This window comes from Copadichromis virginalis, linkage group LG17 (assembly GCF_057382275.1).
Source record: "Copadichromis virginalis isolate Kocher_CV1m ecotype Utaka linkage group LG17, C_Virginalis_male_GT1.1, whole genome shotgun sequence".
Classification (NCBI taxonomy): domain Eukaryota; kingdom Metazoa; phylum Chordata; class Actinopteri; order Cichliformes; family Cichlidae; genus Copadichromis; species Copadichromis virginalis.
In genome coordinates, this window is record NC_140634.1 from 32,728,046 (window position 1) to 32,753,569 (window position 25,524).

General features: G+C 40.0%; 1 protein-coding gene across 2 annotated transcripts; it reads left to right on the forward strand.

Moving 5' to 3' along the window:
- The first annotated feature begins 712 nt into the window (after positions 1 to 712).
- Positions 713 to 25,486, forward strand: lrrc17 (leucine rich repeat containing 17). 2 transcript variants are annotated; one of them, XM_085436392.1, is made up of 5 exons: positions 713 to 1,046; positions 9,930 to 10,282; positions 11,199 to 11,685; positions 19,829 to 19,984; positions 24,719 to 25,486. In XM_085436392.1, exons 2-5 carry the CDS (start codon positions 10,010 to 10,012, stop codon positions 25,159 to 25,161), a joined length of 1,359 nt encoding a protein of 452 aa, XP_085292518.1. In that variant the 5' UTR covers positions 713 to 1,046; positions 9,930 to 10,009; the 3' UTR covers positions 25,162 to 25,486. The 2 variants fall into 2 exon arrangements, with proteins under 2 accessions (XP_085292518.1, XP_085292519.1); XM_085436393.1 differs by having other exon boundaries at positions 9,933 to 10,282.
- Positions 25,487 to 25,524: the final 38 nt, after the last annotated feature.

Sequence of the window (25,524 nt, forward strand, 5' to 3'; positions counted from 1 at the left end):
CCATTCAGTCATCTGTTTGTGAAAGGACCTGCCCTTTGTCAAATAGTTTCCAAAGACAATTTCTGACACGGTTCTTGTAACAAGCAATCAAATATGACAGATTAATCGTTGCATGAACATCAGCCAAATGTAATGGCAATGATTTATGGGGAGTACAAAGCACAAATGTTAAGGTGCTGATACTTAAACCCATACTGTGAGGACATAGTATAAAACTCCAAATGAGCTCTGGTTACTTCTCTTGTGCTGTTGTATCCTAAATTGATGCAATCCAGGTGTTGAGTGGCAAACTGTTTGCAAAACTTTGTGAAACCCCACGCTCTGCTTGCAAGATGTATGTAACATCTTCCAAGGACTAATAACAAAACAGTGCTTCACCACTGAAGCAGATGTTGGAAGTGGACCAAAGTTATTTTGGAACAAGCCTGTAAAGATTTAAGGTAAATCTAGAAGGTTCTTTCTTCCTTGAGTAGCACAACAGAAAAAAGAAAGAGACAGACAGGCTGGCACACTGGTGTTTGCATTGGTGGGCGAGTGCATGACTTCACAAGCTCTCTCTTACTCAGAGTACTCTCTATCAGGCCAGTTAGCAGCACATCTTGGGGGTAAGTCCACTGCTTCAAGACGGAATCAGTGCAGGGTTGGAGCCCTCCCACACATGTCTGTGTGTGTGTGTGCATACTGCTAAACCAGACAAAGCCTTGTAGCTCCTTCGAGAATCAGTTTTACATTGCTTGCAGTCTCTCTCTCTGTGTCTCTCTCTTCACACTTTCAGTACAGTCTAGCTGAGTGGGTGAAAAGCAAGGAGTTCATGAGAGAGAAAAGGAGAGAGAGAGAGAGAGGGAAGGTGAGAGAGAGAGAGAGAGAGAGCAAGCGCAGCCACTCATTCGTCCCTCACTCCAGGCTCTAAGTTTACAGGCAGCCAGGCAGATTTTCTTGGCTTGGATGCAGCGCTCATGACAGGATTAGGAGCCTGGGATACAGGATCAACCGGAGATCTGCAGGTTCTAGTGGATGAGCCCAGGTCAGATTCTCACCCTGCACAGGTAGGAAAAAAAATAGTGCATCAGACCTTTATATATAAAAGTTTGCAACCTTGGGATTGTTCAAAGTGTATTTCTTTAACAAAATCTGATTCTCCAAGTGTTAACAAAAGGCCACAGTGAACCAGTTAAATCATAAAGTAAAGGGTGCAAAGTTGCAGAGTATGTAGCAATAAAATGTACCAAAGTGTTGACTTTTAATTTTAACAGACATATATTACTTCCCCTTTGTTTTAACCCCTTTGTTCTTTAGAAATTACAGGGAGTTTAAAGGCGTGCACTAACAATGAATGAAAAAACTCTGTCAGTTTTCATTACTTACCAAAGGATTGATAGTAAGAGAGTCAAAGACAAGTTTTGGCAAATGCAGAAGCAAAATTGAAATTCTGGATTGAGTGTCAGACACTAACTCAATAACAACTCATCACAAATGTGAAGCTTTGAAAGGGCAGAAATGAGCAACACACAAGTGTGTAGAACATGCAAAATGCAATTAAAACTCATAAACAGGGAGGAGATTAGAAAATCTTTTAAAAAATAATTTCAGCAAAGCTCTCTCTTGTTTCTTGCTCTGTATTTGTTGATTTGTTGAATTGCTGAAGTAAGCATTCTTTCCACTATGAAATTTTTAGCTGGAAGTGCTGAAGAGGTGCCAAGTTTATTTTAAAATGTGCGTGTGGGCGGATGGGGATCATTGTCGCCAGAGATTAATTTTGAAATCTCTGCAAAAGCAGCAAAAGAGAAAAAAAAAAAAAAAAAACAGGAATGAAACATCCAAGTTCCTGTTTCAGATGCTTCCTTCTTATGTTATGTAACTGGCTGGTGGTCCCGCTCACACTGCTGCGACAGATTGAGCCGAGCACCACTTCTGCCAGGGAGAGAGGTGAATTTCTTTTCTTGGACCCTCTTTGCACTGTAAGGAAGAAATTATAGATAGCCATGCCCTTAGAACCCTGTTGTGTGCTACTTCATGTTCATTGAATGCAGCCGGTTCTCTATCTCGTTGAAAATGAAGAAGGACTGCAAGAGAGTTCAAGGAAATGGCAAAAAACATTCACATTTTCAAAAAGCTTGATGTTAGAATATTCTAAAGGATCCACACACTGCTGCACAGATTGTGCTGTTTTCTCGCAGGTTGCTTATATTTGATTATATTTGCGCATGTCCTTGCAGCAATATGCACACACAGATTTACGTGCCCTCTTTTAACTGAAATTCCAAACGTATGCTTGGGAAGTGGGAGCAGTGTGTGGTTTCACCCTGAAATTCTTCAGGGAGAAAACGAGAGAAGAGAAACTTGGTAAAGTTGCAGGTTTACTCTGATTACAAAGTGCATTGGTGCCTTTTAGTAAAACTTCCTTCTTCTCAGTCTTGTTGCAGTTACATTTAAATAGAGCACGCTGGGGTAAGAACACGAGTGGGAGAACTCTGTTTGTCTTTACCGCTCAGATGTGTCTGGCACCAAACCAAAGCTGGGTGGTGGGGGAAGGCATTGTGCATGTGTTTGAACTCTGTTAAACATCTTGTGTCAGCTTTTGAACTCCCTTTTAAAAAAAAGTAGACACTGAAGGTTGAGGACATACTATGTTATCAAACACCGCAAAATATTGTATAATAATAAGATAAAGCACCTCCCCTGCTCTTTGTTTTTTAGGATGGGTGGTGGTGGTAGGGTAATGACTCCATAATCTTTACTTAAAGCTGGCCATTTTTCCCGTACAGGAGTTGCACAGATGCAGCTGGACTCTGGCCACTCTCAAAGGTGACCAACTGCTGATTTTGGACATGCTTTTGCACGTGTTTGGATTTCAAAGTGTTCTAGAAAGCTGTTTCTCGTGGGTCTTGCAGGGGGAAGACACAAAGACAGGCAAAATGGCTCGTTTCTGTCAGAAAAGTCCTTCTGCTGTTTGCTTTTGTGAGCGGGGGCACCTCTGACCCTCTCCGAAACACTCAAGCGTTCACTTTCTGTCTCCAAACATTTCTTTCACAGCACTCTCAGTTTTCCTCCACTGCAGAAATGAACTTGTATGGTTTCAATTAGGCTCTCAGGGACGTGTGAGGGTTCTCTCTTGAATGCTTTCTACATGCGCAGCATGTCTGTCTCTGTTACTGTCTCATCCTCTCCTTTAGCATTAAGGGATTATTATTATTAGACTTCCCTCCCACTTCTGTTTTCTATACATTCCCACTGTCTGCACTTTTATTCTTTCCCTGTCTTCATCTCTCTCTGTTTGGAGTAGCTTGTCGGTAGGTCTGTTAAACAGTTGCACTTGGGCATGCAGGAGAGTTAACCCAAAGGAAACAAAGCAAGGTCAAAGCAAGGGAGGCTTTCCAGTGTATTAAAGAAGAAAAGTCACCTATCACATATAAGCTCACTCCTTGTCTATGCTCTCCGATTTTCTGTCTTTTTTTCTTCTCTTATTAACTGCCTGACTTACCAATTGATGGCTTCCGTGTGCATGCGACTTGGATGGAATTTTTACATTTTGTATTAGTAGCTAAGCAGGAAAACCTCATTCTTGTTTTTACAGCCTCCCCTTCTTGTTCTCACTTCTCTCTCTAACACAGTGGCCCTTGTGTTTCTGAACTGTTTCCCCTGGCGGTCTGAACTCTTTCCATACCAAGTGGCCTGTCCACTGTTACCACCAAGATCCTCTGTGGTCGACCAGTGCAGGTAGCCACTGTGCAGTCTCAAGGCTTTGCTGGCGATATACTGTTACACTAATCACTACAATTTTCAGGGTTTATTTTTTATTTTATTTATTTTTTTGCTTTTTAGGTACGCCCTGCTTCATCATCAGTCTGGAAGTCATTGCCGTGGTTTTGACTTGTCTTTTCACCATTTGTAAACCAGCAACAGCGCTCTATCCTGATTATGTAATATCCCTGCAGTCATCGAGAGGTCACCGGTGGTCTGTGCTTTGACCCACAGATATAATCTGACTAGATCTATTACACGGGCACCCTTTGCTGTTGCAGTTTTCCCCCAGCTAGCCAGGGTTTTAACCAAAAGGCTTTCTTCTTTGTTCTTGGCTTAACAAAAACAGTGACACTTAAAACCAAACAAAAAATATCTCCTCTTTGCCAGCAGGAATTTCCCTTTTGCTGATGTCACTTTTTTGGTAACTTAAATTTTGCCTTTGGGACTTGCACTTTCTTCCTGCGGTTTCTATTTAGTCTGAAACATCTTTTGCATCTGGTTTTCGAATAAACGAGCAGCTACCATCTGTATTTGTCCAAACTGCAGTCAGTGCCTCTTCCTGATGTAGGTGGTATGCGATGGTTTTAGAGGCCAACCTGTCTGCTCTGGTCTACTGAGCCCAAATGGCCCATTTGAGCCCACACAGACAATTCAAGAAACATACACAGACACTCAAAGACAGAGCATGCTCAGGCATATGTCTGCGGGTGTCTGTTGTATGCATACTTTGCTATCTGCTTTGTTATCCAGTACTGACAGCCCTAAATTATGTGTATATTTTGTGCAGTGTGGGTACTACTGTACATATAGTCAATGAATCACTTGTATCTTTTCGTTTTTTGCACAATATCCATTTTTATTGCAATGCTGTAAACTTTTATTACGTTACTATTACACTACTAGAGATTCCTTGAGAGTAATCATACAAATATTCGCATATGAACACAAATCCCTAATACCTTATTTTGTCTGGATACAGAAGATGTTGCATTTAAAGATAAACTCACAAGACACTCAATTTGCTAGTATCCTTTAGTCGTTGGACGCACTTCAACTCTTCATGGCATTAATTCAATAAGGTGCTGAAAACATTCTGCAGAGATTTTGGTCCATGTTGACATGTTAGTAACACACAGTTTTTGCAGATTTGTCAGCTGAATACCTGTTATTCAAATCTTCCACCGCATCCCAATGGTACTCTATTGGATTGAGACCTGATAACTGTGTCAGATCATCTGAGTACAGTGAACCCAATGTCATGGTCAACAAACCAGTTCGAGATTAAATGAACACATAGTACATTTTTTGAGTTACTGTTAACTTCCTATAAGAGTGATAGTGCTCCTCTGAAATCAACAAGGCACTTTTTCTGCCACTTATTGCATATTTTCCCTGTTTTTCGGGCCATTTTCTGTAAACTCTAGAGAAGATTGTGTGGGAATATTCATAAATCAGCACTTTCTGACATGCTCAGACCAGCCTGTCTGGCGCTAACAAGCATGCCACGTTCAAAGCCACTTAAATCTCCTTTTTTCCCCATTCTCATCCATGGTTTGAATGTCGGCAGGCCAGCTAGACCATGTCTAAATGCCTAAATGCATTCAATTCCTCCTGTGTGATTGGCTGGTTAGTAATTTGTGTTAAAAAGCCACACAACATGTGTACCTGACAAAGTGATTGGTCAGTGTAGCATAATTGGTAAAATCCATCCTGGAGAGCACTTCACAGAAAAATGTAAGAGAGATTACTGTAGAAATGGATGACATTTTCAGCCTTAATCCCTGTCCAAAAAATCAAGCTACTTTTAATTGGTGCTTAGTTGGGGTCAGTATACACTCAGCTTGGGTCTGGAGATCTTTCACTTATTGCTTTATTATAACACGTTACTTTGGTAGGTGCTTGAAGGCATTTGATGCTGTGTTCTCAACAGACCAGAGCTGTCTCTGGGCAGGGTCCAGTTTGCACTTCACTGTCACTTTGTTGTTGTTATGTGAAATATTTTATGATTCATATGTGCAAATGTCCACACCCTCTGACAACATCTCATGCGTGAACTAAAATTGGGCAATTGTTGCAATGCAAATTAAAATCCAATTTGATTTTGATCATATGCTTTTTGTATATAATCAGAGAATGCTTAAAAACTGAGACTACAACAAAAGTAATCTCACTGTTTGATTAGTAACTCTAATTCCAATACTGAAGGTAGGAATGGTTGTGCGTTCACGGCATTACAGATGTATGAATGTAATATGAATGTTATAATCTGTTAATTTTTTATGTGTTACACCGAGCGCTGCTCATAAAATGACATAAGGTAAAAAATAATAGGACTTTGGATAAGGCACATTAAAGCTGGTTCAGCAGGGAGACAATATATTCAGTTAGATCAACACTCCCTGCAAACTGTCCCCAAAACATATTCCTCAGACTTGGGTATTTATTCAGCGGTTTGTTTTCATTTGTGTCGACAACTTAAAGCTCTTTTGCTCATCTAAAGACTGCATGCATCAATTGTCTTATTAAAAAGTTATTGGTTTCTTTGAAAAATAAATTCCTCACAACTGAGCCAGAAATGCAAAAAAGTAATTAGCAACAAGAAAAAAGAAAAAAAAACCCCTCAAAGAACATGCTGTATCTTTATTGTTGTAAAGTAACCCGGAGACAATTAAATGTCACTCTTGCTAGCAGGCAGGACTTTTGCTGAACTTGTGGATACAACTGTGTTCCAGACTGGGCACAGACATGACACTATCCACACAAAAATTATGAACAAAAAAATGAACTATGATTAAGGTCTCTGAGGCAAAAGAGAGGACTCGAATTCTTTGCAGAGGTTTATTTTCACGTAGTCAAAACGCAGGGACACGTTGCTACCACATTTTACGTCTAGACCAAACTCTATTCTTGTTCAGGACAGATGTTATAGTGGCAGGAAAACAGTCTGTGTGATATTTAGAGACGCCCCTGAGGATAAATGGGCCTTCTGTAGATGTTCTAAGATGGAGGGAGATAGTTTTGTTTTTTTCTTTTTCTTTGACCACTTTGGGTTGGCATACACTGACCAGTGGTAGCTGGAGTGGGAAATAATACCAGAGTGGAAGGACTAAACTAGTCTGCTGTGGCCATGGGGCTAACCAAAGGGACGGGTTTAGCCTGAGTGGGTTTATTATGGTCACAGCTGGAATGTGTGCTGGATAATGTAGAGTGACTATGCCAATAGTTGTCTAGAAGCTTGATAACCAGATAAACTAGATAAAAAGAGAGATAGACCAGCACCACAGTTACATATATAAATGGGTAGGTATACATCACAAGTGGGTTTGACCCCCTTTTCTTCATGGCATAGATTCAAAAGCTTCTGGAAATATTCTTTATAGATTTTGGTCCATATTGACATGATAGCATCTGCAATTCCTGCAGATTTGTCAACTTCACATCTGTTATGCAAATCTTCCATTCCACCACAGCCCAAAGGTGCTCTATTGTGACATGGCTTGTTATCCTGGTCAAAGTATCCATCACAAGATCAGTACACTGTGGACATAAAGGGCTAGACATGTTCAGCAACAATACTTAAGCTGTGGTGTTTGAATCATTCTCAGTATTTTATGGGGCTCAAATATTTTCACCAAGAAAATATCTTCCACACCATTACCCCACCAGCAGCCTGAACTATTGATTCACGGCAAGGTGGATCCATGCTTTCATGTTTTTTATGCCAAATTTTAACTCAGCCAACAATGTCACAGCAGAAATTGATACTCATGAGACAAGCCAACATTTTTCCAATCATCTGTTGTCTAATTTTGAGCGAGTGAGTGTGAACTGTAGCCTCAGTTTTCTGTTCTTAGTGGACATGAACGGCACCCAGTGTGATCTTCTGCTGCTGTAGGATGTTTGCTTCTGGGTTCAGTGATGCCCTTCTGCATAGCTTGGTTGTAAGCAGAGGTCATTTATATAATATAATACAATTATTATTATTATTATTATGCCAGTTTAAATGGCTTAAACTGAAAGCACTTACGTTGGCAAATACTTAAATAGTGATACACAGGGGATGTGTCTGGATCTCCTCAACAAGTCTCTCTGTGCTTTCAACCTGAGTCTAATCTAGTCTGGACTTTATACGTGGCACAAGTCTCTCATTGTGTTAAAACATGCCACTCATCAGCTTCATAAACATTTACCACAGGATCTATAACATGTTCTCTTGCTTGCACACTGGCACATAAATACATAGAAAGAAGAAAGACAGGCACAGTTAGGCAGATAATGTTAGGTAGTGACTTAGAAGACCAATTCATTAAGTTCTTCTTGGGTTTGGAGAGACAGCTCGCTGGAAGGGAATTGCTCCATATAATGGCTTCAGTGAAAGAAACTGAAGGTTTATGTTTGCTTCATTTGATTAGAGATCATTTGTAGATGGACAGAAGATTTCTCAGTGAAGTGCAAAGTATTTCCCCAGATACATTCTCAGCTGTTTTTGCTTGTAGCTAGCTACATGCCCTGTCTGTTCTTCACAATGGAACGACACCATCTGCATTGACAGGCTTGTTCCACTGTATGAGTCTGAAAGACGGTAAGAGAGCTGCGGTTTGGTACAGTTGGCCTTAGTCAGCACACATGTGTGTCTGTATGTGTGCGCGGGGTGCACGTTGGCAGACCTGTCGGCCTCCCCCTCTTTTTTTCTTTTTGGCTCTGATAACACAAGGGATTCATGACTCATATATTTTGGCATGAAATGTGCACACCCATACACATGCGCATATTAACATAGCCAGCAGGCTGTGAGAACAACCAACTGTAGAGTAAAAAAAAGACAATTACCATCATTATTAGGCAATAAATAATAATATTTACAGTCTTGACATATTCATATTTGCACCTGATGACAGTGTTGGAGTTTGACAGTGCAAATGGCAAGAACAGCAGACCAAGAAACAGACATACAGGCTCTATGTGGTTTTAAAAGAAATGGTTTATTTGGGAAATTTGGTAGGCTGCTGTAAATATGAAACTACAATCAGCCTTGTTTGCTTAGCAAAATGACTGGAAACCAGTAGAAACAGCTTGCCTGCATGTGCCCTGATATTTAAAAAAACAAAACTGCTTACATTACCTTTTAAGTTCACTAATTAACACGCCACATTTTGGTGGTTTGACCTATATAGTAAATGGTGTGTGAACAAACCGCAAACTTGTGGCTTTACATGGCTTTTTATGTGCAGTACTACATCCAGGCCAGGTTTCTGTGGTTCTGGATGATCTTCACTAGTTGTCTGGGAACCTGACAGATAATGAAACATATATTGTATTGTCAAACTGTCCAACTAACACGTACATGTGGCAGATATTTATACACATAACACACTTGTTACTGTATCGAGCACTCTTGGTGTTTTTAGATAAAGGAAAATAGCTCTAAACACATGAAACTACATGATTTCAAATGCAATACACACACACCCCGACCCTCTACTTTATAACACAAACAATTCCTATATTATAAGGAGAAAAACTGTGTTTAGAAGATCTTGAACATTCAGCTTTGTTTGGCTGGAGGCAGAAAACAAAGAAAACTGAAAGAAAAAATAAAAGAAAACTGTTATGAACACACATCAACCTCGAGAAATGTCTTTTCGTTTTTTCTCAAAAACCCCTTTTCCACCCCACACCCCATTTCTGCCCACTCCACAATCACTCAGCTTTCCCACTAATTCTTTCAACATGTTCAGCATTACTGCTTTAGTTGTTGCCAGATATTGACAGATTGCCAGATGTTGACAGATATGCTGTAATAAAGCAGATACTCTTTATCTGTGTCAACTTCTCCTTTATGTTGCACATAAATGCACACAATAATGTGATGTCAAACACTGACATTTTCATGTTTTCTATTCTATAAAAGCATTCAATGCAAAGTGCTCATGAAGATTAAAAAAAAAAGTGTGATACTCAGCAAATGGGTTCAGGTAATCCTCAAATTCCTGGTATAAAGAGTACTGAGGAAAACCTGCATATGGACCAGGAGAACATCCAAACTCCACACAGTAAGGCCCAAGATGCAGGTTCTTATTAAGGACTCTCTTGCAAATCTTTTAGGATTTTGTGAGAAGTTTCCACTGAAGACCTTTGAAAATTCATTTTCTTCTCTCCCTCTCTTCCTCTGTTTGTGCCACCAGCAGTGACTGACCTGTATCCCTTCCTCATCCAACTTCCGAAATTGACCTGATTGCCAGGCTCCATCCTCTCCTCTCCTGTCATGCATCTCCTTGTTTCCCTCCTGCTCTTGCTACTCCTTGGATCAGCGGAACCCCGGAGAGGCCCTCGGTCAAAGGCTGTGGAGAGGGGCGCACGGGGCCATGTACGGGGTAGAGGCAGGCCCGGCGTCATGAGGCGTCAAACTGAGGTGTGCTTGGAATACATGGAGTCAGGAGAAAAATACCTTGACTGCCAGGATAGGCAGCTGACCACTGTGATGCAGGACTGGCCCAAAGATATCCACCACCTACTGCTGGCGAGAAATAGGATTCAGGTATTTACAGGCAGATTTCTGTTCACCTGGTGCAAAAATAACAACTGATGTTAATTACAGCGGACTGGAGATCTTTTTTTTTTTGCAAGAAATTGGGTTCTTTGCAGCAATTAAGCCTGAGTTAAGTATCCATAATCTATTACTCTCTATGCTTCAGATGGCTTGTTGATGCCATGAGCATCTGTGCACCAGTTATTTGGGAGCAAGATCAAAGACAGACTTTTCTTCCTTATGTGTGCAGCTTTTTGCATGTCTGAGCAAGTACAGGATGTTTATGTCGCAGGTGCTGAGAGAACTGAAACAAAATGTTAGCCTGCAGGTTAATAAGTGGAAATGACTGAGCAATAGACACTGATGAAAGCAATGAAAACAGGTATAACTTATGCGGGAAGTCTTCGGCACTTTGTTTTGGATTTAAATAGGATATATTTTATCATTTAAAACATCTTTAACATGTATTTTTTACACTAAAAATATGTAATTTGAAAAGTTAGATACTTGGAATTACAGATAGAGAAAACTGATCCATGCTGTGTCTTTCACCACTTGCAGCACTTTGGGTTTACTGTTGCTGTTCAGAAATGGTAATCTTAACATAGTGCACCACTGTATTTTCCAAATGTCTGACATCTGGCTCCAGCAATATGGGAATTTTAAACTTCAGGCTCTGAAACAGTTGCCTATACATCAGTGGGTAATGCCACAGTAGTTATGGCCATTTTTTATATAGAATCTGTGGTATAACATGGGGTCAAATGGCCGTAGGAGGCTAAATTCCTACAAGCTGCAAACTGCAGACGATTGAAGTTTTTTAGTACAGTAAAGATAAGAATAATGCACAAGTAAGCTGATGGTAAATGCTACCATATTGTCCAGAAATGCAAATAAAACAACTCAAGTACATCTCTCCTTTCAGGTTTTGAGGGACAACATGTTTGCTCAGTTCACCCAGCTGAAGAGCTTGGATCTCCAGCAGAACCGCATCTCCAGGGTGGAGGATGATGCGTTCAGTGGCCTCTCCCAGCTCAAAACCCTGCTCCTCCAGCACAACCAAATGACAACAGCCTCCGAGGAGGTCCTGCTCCCCCTACCCCGCCTTACTTATCTCCGTCTCTATGACAACCCGTGGAGCTGCCTGTGTCCCTTGGAAAGCTTGATCAGAAAACTGCAGCTGCCAGGCAACCGCAACTTGGGCAATTACGCCATATGTGCAGAGCCTCTTTCACTGAAGGGTCAGAAACTAAAAAAGTTGACTGTAGACCTGCTGTGTGAGGAAGACAAGGGGCCAGAACCTGGAGTTGTAGAACGGCCAAAGCCTCCGCCAAAAATAAGGAAGCCAGATGCCACCTCCATGTGCCTCACGTACATGTTTCCCAAACCGCTGCTGGACTGCAGCAACAAAGGTGAGAGATTGTCAAGTTCTGTCTCTCTATATCTTTATCTATACATTGTGACCTATTCTTTAAATCTGTGTCTTCTTGCCTTGAAATCTGAGGCAAGAAGACACAACTTGGATGCCATTATAATATAAGTTGACGTATGCAGGTCTTGGTTGGGGCAGCAGAGGTTACCTATTAGCAGCATTGCTATGAGGATGCTGGTTTGTCCAGATGTTTTAGAAGGACTGGTGTGAAGGTTTGTGCAGAAAAACTTGGACTAAAAGCACCTTATTAAAAAACTCATTTACAGAGTTTGTTATGTTCAAATGTTTTTTTATTAACTGTGAAATGGGGGAGGGGGGGGGGATATTTTTTTTGGACGGTGAGCATTATGTACTGGATGGGGAAGTTGTGGTTAGTAAGACCACACAAAAATCATCTTACATCCAAGCTTTATTCTTGGAAATGTGGTGAAAATAAGAAAATATTACCATGTACTAAACTGAGCTGGTGAAACATAGTAATCTTTATACTACATGTTTGTTTGCCTGTTAGAAAAGTTGCATTTCAAATTAACTACAAAGTACTTTATAAGACTAATTAGATGCTGAGTAGCCCAACTTTACATTTACGCCATAAACGCAACACAAAGAAGAAGCCATGTGGGGAGTAGGATGTGATTATTTTCTTATCACTGACAAAGTATCTCGAGGACTTCACTGAAAGAAAAGCCAGGGTGCAGTACATAGAAAATTATGGCATTTAACAGTTGTTTTCACTAACCTGTCAATCCGATTTAATTAATTTTCTCTAATTGAAGGAATGTTGTTCTGGAATGTGACTTTGACCTCGTGTATCATCCTAGCTTTAGTATATTGATATAACTTTTAGTCAAAGTTAAAAAGACATTATAGAAAAACACAGATGTTTATTATTAGTGCAATAACAGAAAAATGATCAGCTTTAATTAAACTAAATGTAGGAATGAAATAAACTCTGACAAAGAACAATTTCATTGTTTCTGAATCAGACAGTATTTGTCCAATTTCAGGTGCTTTGCTAAACTTGGCCGCTTCTTTGTTGCAAACAGATAAACTGCTGTGAGAGGAGTACTTCATATGAAAAGGCACATTTATTAGCTTTGCTCAGCGCTCTTCGGGACACAGTCCTGCTTATTTGTTCATTGAAATTAGGCGCAAGAGTTTTTTTTGTTGAATTATGTTTGGATTATAATCAGGCGGCAAGCAGAGACGTGTTTGTTTTATTAGCAATTTCTACACTGGCTGTCTGAGCCTGGCTGGGCGCTCTCTTCTCCTTTTTCAAACTCTTGCTCAGTAGTGGAAAAGTTAGGATTAAAAAGTAAGGTTTCATATATATCATACATGTACAGGTTTTTGTGTGAAGGCAGATGTCTTTATCTGATCAGCCAGTATTTTAGGCTTGTTCTTGTTATTACCCATCATGTAATGTGACATTTGATGAGTTAAACTTTTGCAGTACTATGAAAAAGTATTTGCCCCTTCCTGACTTCTTCTTCGTTTCTTTTCTTTTTTCTTTTTGTGTGAATTTTATAGGATTTTTCACATCATCAAATAAATATTAATATTAGACAGACCACCTGAATAAAAGAAAAAAAAATTGCAATGAAGCCAATGAGTCTTTGACATCGCTGTAGAGGAATTTTGGCCCACTCGTTTTTGCAGAATTGTTTTAATTCAGCCACATTGGAGGGTTTTTGAGGCTTTGCAGCGTTTAACATGTGGGTCATGCTAAAGGTTTCTTTGTTTTTCTGAGCCACCTTTTCTGACCCCAAAACAAAATGAACATTTTGGATTGGCCGAGTCAAAGTGCAAACTTAAAGGCATTTGAGATGCTGTTGCATGACCTTCAACAGAATTCCTCCACAGCGATGTGAAAGACTCACTGCCAGTCATTGCAAACACTTGATTGACAAGGACTTGTGCTTACCAGTTTTTAGGTTTAGGGGCAATTACTTTATCACAGCACTACACGTGCGCTCTAAACTTTGCAAATATAGTCCAAGTTCTCACCCAGGTTTTCACATCTGGTTCTATCTTTGCATTAAGCTGTCACTATGAGACTGTTGTCATAGTGACCCCAGTGTTGCCTTCAAAAAGACAGATGGCAATTTCTGAATTTGTGCAGATCCCTTGTGGTTACTTTCATGTGGCCTCTCCAGTTCCTCTTCTATCTTCTTTTTGTTGTCCTCTCACCATCCATTTAATTTAACACACTGTTTAACACACACTGAAACTCTGACACTTTCTGCGTCCATTATTCTGACCAAGTCCCACATGAGGATTTGAATACATCTATCAATGGCGAGCTTGTATCCTCCTGAGAAAGCAGTCTTTCATAGAGAATCGACAAGCCAAAACCACACAATGCAGCTTCTGTGTTGTAAGGACTTGAAGAAGCTTTTGCATATTTTCCTAATGATTTTTTTTCTACAGTAAGACATTTGAATATGTTCTTTATCTGAAGCATCATAAGGTTTCTCTGTTTTGCTCACAGGGTGAACATCCCATCCATCTCTCCACAACTTTCCTTTTTTATGCCCAGTAATGGTTCTCCCCATCCTGCCTCTTTCTAAACCACACCGCACCATAAAAGCTGTATGTGTTGTGTGAATATTCCTTAATATGGTGCAGCTGTTGTGCATGACAGTTAATTCCTGGTTTTGTGCTTTTGATTTGAAAGGATGCCCACGCTGCATATTTACTTCTCATTTTGTTCTTTTCCAGCACTTGTGTTTTCATTTAATAGTTGTATTAGCCGTGTGAAATCTAATCTAAGCATTACACTTACATGATTTCCCCCTAATCGTTTGTCTATTTGACAATCTAAGTGCTTAGAGTTTTCTTTGCTGTAATTCAGCCCAAATGAACTACTGTTGTAGTGTCTTGATGCATGAAACTAGCACTACTGAGGTCAGTTTCTTGACTATTAATATGGAAATTGTCATGACCAACAACAACCACTGATCAGAGACCACTGATCAATGGCCATTCACACAGGGTTGTGGAATTGCTGCAATCATAACATTGTAAGATGCTGTGATTCCTTCAATTCAGAGATGGTCTTTCCCTTTTTCAGTAAACGGCCTCCTTGATTTCTTCAACTAACCTGTAGGTGTGAATAGAGTGCGGAGTCTTGGTCTGATGAGTTAGCTCTTTTGTGTTTTGCCATGCACTTCACCAGAGGTTGTGGGGTTTTCCCCGTTACTCTGTGGGGGACCAGATCCTTGGGGTGGACCAATTTTTGGCACAGAGTATTTTGGTGTTTGAAAGCCACAGGGACACAGTGTCTCTGTGGCTTAAATACTAACAAATCTTAAATACTGATCTGTATGCATTGGTTTATGTTACACATCAACTTTTGAATCTCACAGTCTAAGAAGGCTAACTTGATATTTTGGTTAACTTGATGTGTTGGTCCACTGAGTTAATGTGACCAGTGAACCGTGGTATATCGTCAGATTTGATTTTCACCCAGGTGTCATCCACATACCTGAACCAATGATTTGGTGGTGTTCCAGGGTAGGACAGCAGAGCCCTCTTTTCCACTTCTTCCATGAACAAGTTGGCCACAGTGGGTGAAACTGGGAAACTGTTGTTTGCCCATGTTTTGGGCTGACCAGTTTTTGTAAAAAATGTGGAAAGAAGACAGTTCCAAAAGCAAACACACTTGGTCAGTGCTGAGAGTGCTCCTGTTGTTGAAGTTGAGGTCATTCTGTAATTTCTTACGAGCTGCGTCCACTGCTTCAGTAATGAAAGATGTAATAACATCCCTTTGTCAACAAAATCTAATGTCTTTTGGATGTGGTGTTTAGAGCTGCCTACCAACGTGTTGAGAATTGAAGCCAGAAACTTTGAGATGTTATAGGTGAAGATGATGGGGAAGGCATACTGTAATAAAAGGATAGAGTACAAATAGCACAATGTATCTCCAACTGCCACACCTGTAAGAAAAATAAACATACAACACCTGGAACACAAACTTTTGAAAATGCACAGGTGCATAAATCAACAATATACCTGTGTGTGTGTGTGTGAGTGTGAGTGAGTGTGAGAGAGAGAAAGAGAGAGAGAGTGTGAGTGTGTATGTGTGTAGGTGTGTGTGTGTGCGTGTGTAGGTGTGTGTGTGTGTGTGTGAGTGTGAGTGTGAGAGAGAAAGAGAAAGAGAGTGTCGAGTGTGAGTGTGTGTGTATGTGTATGGGTCTTTGTCACGAATGTACTTGAAAATGATGGTTAGAAGCCACAAAAACGAAGCCCGGGAGCCAGAAGCAGACAGAGATGGATCGGGGAAAACCGGGCCACCCGCAGCCCCCAAGAGTACTGAAGACCTAAGGCCAAACATCTTCACCCAGCAGGAGAAGGAGGGATAAGTAGACACCCCCCTCAGGTTATACAGAGCACTGTGATTATATTGGTTTTAGGGCCATGATGTGATGTTAATGCCCATTTATCTACAGTGTCTTAGTAAAGTCCTTGGCCACTGTTATAAGAACAGTTTGAGTTCTTTATAGTTTGCTTCCAAGGACCCACACTATCTTTTAGTTGTTAAAGTACTCTTGAGCAATAGCTCTTCTGTGTTTTTCACAGGCTTTTAAGGTTTTCCTTTGGACATTGGCTGCTTTTTCACTCATTTTTAGTCCAGTCTTGGTACATGACCATTTTCAGAATGTCTGTCAGGCTGAGTAGCCTGACAGACATTCTGAAAACTCATAAAAAAAGCACCCAACTTGATGGATGAACCAGTGTTGTGTCTACGCATAACAGAAACCTTAACTACACTAGAGTATATAAAATATTCTAGGAAGCCCCATCACTTCTGATATTGTAAGATGTTATACATAAGCCAGACGTGTTAAATGAGAGCAAAAATCTTCCATCTTTTAACAGTCCCCCCGCCCAACATTATAAATCTCATGATGATGCTCAGAAACCCAGTTTTATGTTCCTAGACATTGTTTTCAAAGCTGCTGTTACAGCCGGTAAATCATAGATTTCAGTGGTAACAAGTGCTGTGTAAAAACTTGGGACATTTGACATCTGAGTAGGCAGCACAAAAATGAGTCATTTGTATATGGTGACTTGGCTGCACATACACCCACACTCATAGCACTGTTATAGCTCTCTATGGATCTCGTGGATCACAGACAGCGGGCAGATCGTTAGCAGAAAAAAAAAAGACCATATTTTAGGTTGAGGAGAAGTTGCTGTGGTTTCAAGGGTCCTGACTGCAATGTTAACTGTTTACCTTTTGGGAAACTTTTTTACTTTTTCACACTGGGGTGAAACGGTCACAGAAGCAATCAATGTAGCATGGGAGGAGCACTGAGTTGGTCACCGTCATAAATATAAAGTAAACAGAGTTACTAATAGGTTTTCCACTTAATAATAATCTCAACTCTGTTGCTAAGGGTTCTGAATAGACTAAGATTCATTGCACTGCATATCTGTGTTTCTTTCTCTGCCATGAAAGCATTTACATTTACAATTTAACAAGTAAGGTGCATTTGACCTCACATGACATGTGGAACCGAGAAAGGCCCATCCTAATATATAAACTACTTTATTGCATCCTAGTGCTACTATGCAACACATAATACTGCCTAACATAAACATGTGAAGTAACCTTTTCCCCCGTCAAAAGTGGGGCGTGCTTCCAAAAAAGCCATAAATGGCTGCTTACTATTCACTATGCACAGTGGACCCCCTGTAATCACATCAGCACTGTAAAAAATTAATGGCTTCACTTTCTGCTGTCTAAACAGTATAAAAAGGTTTTGCAACACGTGCTCTGAGTGAGTTCAGTGTTTTTGCACAAATTGAATATTTGCTTTGCAGGAATGACTGAAGCGCTTCATGATATTTTATGGAATCTGAAGCCAAGAAAGAAAAGACTCTGGCTACGGTCCGGTACTTCACTCCACATATCTATTTAAATCATCCTTAGTGCTAGCACATAAATAGTAGAGTGGGTTACACAGATAAATTTCCAGATTGATGCTCTGCACTCCTACTAAATAATGTAAATAGCTTCGTTCTTTGTATTGAGACTGTGTAAATACTGCATTTACTCCCTGTGTTCCTGTGTTTAACTAGTATTAGTTGTACTAATACAGGAACCTCTATGCACTGCATTGGTGAGTGGCCACGTATATTAGTGCTAAAAAGTTATTTAAAGTTGGCCTGTTGAAGTGAACCAGGTGATTCAACTTAGACTACAAATAATAGATTATGACATCTGTGAGAATTTAAAATATATATATATATTTATAATGGATTTTTTAAATAGATTGGGTTTCCAAAAAGAAAAGTCCAAGAGGTACAGCTGTTCACCGAACTAATGACTTCAGCAGATTCAGCGAGAGCCCAGTGCAGTGATAAATGACTTTCACACTTCCTGACCCAGGTCCTTCCTCCGTATCTTCCTTCATTCATCTGTCTCATCAGTAGATACATGTTAACAGATGTTAAAGCAGGAAAGTGCTTAACACTTTATCTGCCATATCTGTGCCATGAAAAAAGTGACTCCTGATAAAAGCTTCCTGATAAAACACCGTAGCTCAGCTTTTTGTTGAACTTTTACTACCCAGAGGGAAACATGGACTTCTGGTCACAGACACTACTGTCACAGCTGAATACACAGTGTAGGCGTAGGTCTTTATTTATGGTAAAACACCGAAGACCACAGATGTATCTGTCTTTGCAATGGAGGATTTGCGTTTGGCTCGGAAAACTGAAGTCCGATTTCTCACAAGGGAATCAGGAAGTTTAAGTCTAATGTTGGAATGACCGCATTTCCCTTTCCTAAAAAGCTGCTTTGACAACATTTCAGACACATTTACACCTATTGGCAGGCTGGGATTCCCTTTAGGTTTTCCAGAAGAAAATTTCTCGCCACATTGGACTGATAACGTGCTGGAATGCTCTCTGAAGACAATTTTTGCTTCCCTGCATCACATCACAAAACAATAATCATTACACTTCCTGAGTCTGTTGGCTACATCTGTGTGTGTGCTGCATGTGTGTGTGTTTTCTTGGAGTCTGTGATGATTAATGGCACCATGCCTGCATAATAAAACCAGCTATAACATCTGTGGCAGTAAAGAGTACAACATCTGCGCTATAAATGTGTCCATAAGCATACTTCTGATGCAGCCTGTGTAAATAAATACATTCAGGAAACATCTTTGTATGCTTTGCCACACACATTTCATTCATGATTTTACTTACAAATCTACAAAAAGTTGGCATTCAATACCAAAGCAAAGCATTGTTTAATTATGTCTTAGGCCGCGCTTGCTGCCTATGCACACTTATGTTTCCTCCAGTCTATTTTGCTTCACAAACAATCAGCTATGATCCTTTTGATGATACAGGTTGCATGGGCCACCTAGTCTGTTTTAAACAGCGCTACAATGTGATTGGCACGGCAGATGGGACTTCCAATTTAAAAGATATTCATGATGTTGCCCACCATGACAGGTTCAACAAATCTAATGACTCAAAAAACCACAAAGCCACAAAGTCTAATCTGTGAAGGCTTTGATCCAAAACATCCAAAAGGTAAACTGTGATCAGAGAAACCTGAATCTATTCATTGTTAGTGCCGAACATACAGGTTTCAGCCTTTTATTTTCAGTGGTTTTGTAGTGACAGCGTCAAATCTTTATTTCACCTCCCCCATCACGGCAGGAGGAACATTTATAAAATCTACCTCCGGTGTGGGACTTTAATTCAAAACTCCAGAGAGGCTCTGTTATAGAGATTGCGATACGTAGGACGCTTTGACTGTTTAGTGCATTACTGACTTCAAAGACAAGTATGAGTGTGTGTGAGTGATGCTTCCAGTGTAAGCAGAAAAGAGATCCCTCTGGCAAATAAGTGAAATGTTGTCATACATGATGTCCCCTTTGACTACATCTTGAAAATGTAAAAAGTTGCACACAACCTGCAAGCCATCTTGAAGCCATAAAGATGCAGACACATTTCTGTCTGAGTTGAAGAGCCGGAAATGTTCACACCCTCTGTTCACATATCTTTTTTTTGTGTGCACTGATGATAGTAAAAACTTTTGTCTTTCAGGTATCATGAAAGTTGAAGGCCTAATGTTTCTGAACTTTTTCTGTCTGCAGATTTGATTAGCATCCCACCTGACCTGCCATCTGACATAGTGAGGATGGATCTGTCCAACAATAAAATAAAACATCTCAAGCCAAAACATTTTGTGCTGTCCAAAGACCTCAAACTTCTCAACCTCAGCAGTAACAACCTGCACCATATAGACACAGGTAACAGAAGCACCGCTCACATATTCTCTCTCTCCCACACACACATGTGAATCTGAGCACTCATATCTGGATATCCAAGTATTTTGTGTTGTCACAGCACAGAAAACAGACCCAACTGCACAACTCAGATAGATAAATTACATTTTTAAGGGTGGTTCAATTCAATTGTATCTATATAGCAGCCAATCACAACAATCTCTTTAAGGTGTTTTCTGCCAGGGATTAATAATAAAAAATAATTAAATACAGAGTGGTGTATAAACAAAGAGATTTAAAAGTGGTGAGTGAAGAAGAAATGCTCAGTACATCATGGGAAGCCTCAGCCGTTTAGGCCTATTGCAGCTTTTCATAGGAGCTTTTGCAGGATTCGGGGTCACCTAACTACACTACCTGGCTTGGATTTAACTAAGCAAATAGGTACAAGCCTCATATTGGACAATTACTGCATGGGGGATTATCTTTCAGCTGGCAACAACTTATTTAACCCCAACTGGTGCAATGAGTTCTTTCTCATTTCATAAACAACCGCGTCGAAAGACACATCTCATGATCGTGAAAAAGATGTTAGTGTGTTTGAGAAGGGTTAAATCATTGGCACCCATCAAGCTGAGAAAACATCTAAGGAGATTGCAGAAACTACTAAAACTGGGTTAAGAACTGTCTAGTGCATTATTAAAAAGTGGAAGGATACCCATCATCAGAAAAAAAAAAGTAGAACTCAGAGCTAGGTTTAATAGTAAACATGCACAAAGCGAAGGGAACTCAAGGGAAAACCACTAATCAGTTTGGCAAACCAGGAAAAAAGGCTTCAATTGACTAGGGAGCATAACGATTGGACTCTGGAGCAATGGAAGAAGGTCATGTGGTCTGATGAGTCTAGATTTACCTTGTTTCAGAGTGATGGGCGCATCAGGATTCGAAGCGAGGCAGATGAAGTGATGTACCCATCGTGCCTAGTGCCTACTGTACAAGCCTGTGGGGAACGTGCTATGATCTGGGGTTGGTCAGGTCTAGGTTCAGCAACAGTATGTGCTCCAAGAAGGAGGTCTGACTATAGTGAATGACAAGGTTATTCCATCAATAGGTTTTTTCTTCCCTGATGGCATGGACATGTTCCAAGATGACAATGCCAGGAAACATCATTTTCACACATGGATTAGCCACCACAGAGTCCAGACCTTAACCCCATTGAGAGTCTTTGGGATGTGCTGGAGAAGGCTTTGCGCAGCGGTCAGTCTCTACCATCAGTGCAAGTTCTAGGTGAAAAATTAATGCACTGGATTGAAATAAATCTTGTGTCATTGCAGAAGCTTACCGAAACAATGCCACAGCGAATGTGTGCCGTAATCAAAGCTAAAGGCGGTCCAATGATTTTACCATACCTATGATATCATATAGATGCTTCTAGCTCTTGAGAAAGTGTTTTTTAATCAACAATATAAATCAAAGGTTTGAACTTTTACTTCTGCTATTTGCCAGGCAGACGTACTTGTGATAGGCTGCATTCACTATCGATAACTTGATAGCATTCTTAGCAATATTTTGAGTTCTGCATCAAAAGATTTTTTTAAATAACTCAAACAATATTTGTAGGCTTTTCCTAAAATAAGATTCAAAAAGCTTTTCCCTCTAACTTGCATTTACTATGCATCATTAATGACTAAGACCATGCAATTTCATATTTTAGTTACAATAAGCCAAGAAAAACAATAATTATACTTGACTACATTTTTGTAATGATAACAAGCAGAAATTCTGGCTACTCCTTGAGGGCAGGGGCAGGACAACCATCCTCTTTGCCTACAGATTCTCCCACAGTTCTCTATTCAGGAATGTCTTATAATGTCCCACTAGAGGATTAAACTCCTTGAACACATTGCGATATTTCACTTTTTTCCCTCAAGAAATACTGCACAATTATTATTATTTTTATTTAAAATTTATTGAGATGAACCCGAGAAAGAAGCACGTTCCACTCACAGGGAAAACAGATATCTGTGATTTATTAGAAAGATGTTGTTTATCACCTCATCTCTAAGCCTCACTGGCTTGTGCTCAGGGTTCATTTTGAGGACATCCAAGTCAATCAAAATGTGACATATTTAAAATTGTGAACAGGTTCATGGTACACACTGGGGAAAATGTGGCTAGAAATTGCAGTGCAAGCAAAATGATTGAATATGCAATGAACTTGCAATCTCATTACCTTTGAAATGGCTGTTTTGAAGACAGGGACCAGGTCTGTGACCACTCGCAGTTAGCTGTTATCTTCAAAGCAAGTCAAGCAAGTCAAGGCAGCAATAAAATGGCAATAAGACGGAAAAAGTCTGCTGTCAGTTTCTGATTAAATTTAATCAAGTTGCCATTTACATATAATAGTTGCTGCAGGACAGCAATTTAACTGCAAAATGACATAGCTGCTTGTCAACCTTGACCTATAATGGCTATCAATACATTGATGGTTGTTGCACGCTCAACCACTGGGCAACCAACCACTACAACTACTCGCAACTGGCCTCAAGAGGCAAAAAATTGCAATGTAGTTTACTTAACTGCATTGTGACTGATTTATTAGAGAGTTCCCAAATCCTTTCCTTCCTTCAGAGGCACATAAATGCTTCTTTCCTTGTTTATTTCAGCAGTTCCCAAAATAATGTAAAATTACCCTATAGTTCATGAGAAAAAAACCCAATTTTTATGGAAATATGTAACATTGGACATTGACATGGACTAGATGAGAAAGTATTCGGAATACAAATTCGACCTCAGAAATAGAGGAGTACCATTAAAAAGTGAGAATTCATTAATCTCACCGAGCTAATTATGTGCGAGTCCATCCCTTTTCTGGCAAAGAGGGAAATTCAAAAAGCTTCATTATCCTGCAACAGCACATGCAAACAATCTACTGTAGCTCACCCCACTGTGTCTAACATTCTCTGGAAACTCAAACAGAAATTCAGTATAATTGTGAGAGCTTGTGATTGCCAGTGGCATGTGGTTTAAATCCCCAAACCCTCTTTTTAATCATGTCCACATTCAGAGTATATTCAAAAGAAAAAGTTGTTTATTTATGCTTTTCATGGGAAAGGTGGCCAGAGAGAAAAGAAACATGAATGAAAATGCAACATAAAAAAATCTGGCACATTGCATCAGTGTTCTCTTATTTGTGTTACTTTTTTCATGGAAGTCTTTGGCAGATTGTTTTGGTTTTCTAGGCCAGGCAAAACCCCAGAATAGACAAAGCAGTAATTTGATGGTCACAGGATAATGCAGTGCACTTAAAGCCTAATTTTCCTAATTTTCCTCAGACTAATAACTTTATATCTTAGAAAATGTAAAAGGAAAGGGTCCCACCCAAGGTTAAATAAATAAATAAATAAAAGTTCATAATAGTCTTTAACTAAGTCAGTTTATCCAGCTGGCATTATTTCTGTGTTATTGCAAGTGAAGTTTCAGTGACCGGATCGCGACTCTAAGTTTAGATGCTTAGATTAGGATCTCTTGAAGAGCATGGAAGAAAAGGTAAGTGTCCCTAATAAACAGTTTAGCCTTTAGGAAATGTGCTTCAGACTTTCTGGCAAAGTTGGATGAAAGGATTCATGTATTTCAGTTCCTGGGAAAGTAGCATGAATGTGGTCATTGTGGCTCCAACAAGCACATGAATAGTATCCAATTTGGGAGAGCCTCAAGCCTCATGAGTCCAGAGATAAGACATGGGAGGAGGAGGTGAAACGAGCATCCCTGCCCCCTTTATTACACTTCCTTCCTCTGCTATAGTTTCCTTTGTCTGTGTTGTTCTTGGAGATGAATGTTCATAAAGCTAATGTAGACACTGAAAGAACCTCAACACCCAACCAAACCAAAAAAAAACTTTTTCAGTCTTCCTTTTCAAGTTCCCAATGTCATGAATTTCCTCCTTCTTAGTTCTCTACCTCCATACGTTCCTCCCCCCCTTTCCGCTCTGTAAAGATCAAAGCCTGGCCAAAGGCTGGGGAGCGTGAAATGGTCTTTGCTGTCCCATTACTCCCACTGAGAATGCATCCATGGGCATGCACGTGCACACATTAGAAAATCAGACAGCTAACAGTGACTGGAAACATTTGAGAATATCAGCAGTCACCTTTTAAATCAAAATGTTTGATTTTGCGTGTCATGAAGCCCAGCTGAAACCCAGTGTCTATACAGGGAAACTGGCCTCGGCAGCTTGCACATCTGGAAAAGCACCGTCAATACTGAAAGGTTTTAGAGCAACGTATGCTCCTATTCAGATGGCATCTTTTTCAGGTCTTGCATATTTTAAGTAAGACAAGGCTAAACTTCATACGTCATGAATGGAATCAGCCTTTCACCAATTGAAAAAATTTGGCACAGCATGAAACCAAAAATGTGACCTAGAAGACCCAGGTATGTTGATAAGCTAGAAAAAAAGCTAGAAAAAAAAGTTTGCGTTGTTTTGCAACTTTTATGGAACTGGGTTATAAAAAGACTTGATTACTTGATTATTCTTAAAGATAATCAATCAGTCAACAATGAACTAAAACGGTCCAAAAGCCAAAAAATATGTCAAAGACTGTGAGAAACTATGGTAGAGTTTAAACTGTGGCAATTTCTTTGTGTGTATTTTTCTTCCTTTTTAGTCATTTTATTCTCTGTTGAGTCTTAAATTGCTCTTTAAACCTCATGAATGCCAACAGAATGCTAACTAATTTAGTTTGCACTTTTCCCTGCTCCCAGCTGCATTTGCAGGCCTGCTGTACCTCCGTGAGCTTGACCTCTCCAACAACAGTCTCCAATACTTCCAGTACAGTGTACTAGAGGACCTCTACTTCCTACGGAAGCTCTCACTGGACAACAACCCGTGGTTCTGCGACTACAACATCCACTACCTAAATTACTGGCTCAAGCACCATCCTGGCGTCCATCACACTGGCTTGATCTGCTCAGGGCCGCCTGAGTTCAAGGGCTGGCGTGTCGCGGATTACGTCAAGACCTACAACGGGGAATGTCCTGTAGATAAACAAACAGAAGGGACAGATACAGGACAGGGGGCACAAGAACAGTCAGAAAATGACGCACAGAAGCCAGGGATGGACAATAGTGATGGACAGGGTGCAAATCTTCCACAACACCTGAAAAAGGCGGCACCAAACAAATTTAAAATCATCAGGCTGAGCTAAAATGCAGACGGCTCAGAGGACTGGTAGAAACGTATACAATAAGATTGAAATGGATGTCTGAGAACAAGCTGAACGATGGCTTAATAAAAGGAGGAACTCTGTTTTGTGGTAAAATCCATTACGTAGGCTATTAGGGATAAAGCTTCCCTGTTCTGTATGGGTTGCAGAAATACCTAACTCTATCACTTTTCTCTCTTACAGTAATTTTAATTTTGACTTCAGGATATACTTTTTTTTTCTTCTAAAAAGTAGTTTTTGGTCTTTTGGTATTAACGTATGCTTTTGTCTACTTGTTTTCAGGAAATAAAATTTGTTGTTTTTTGTATTGTTTTTTTCTGAAAATGTGTTTTACTATGTGATCGA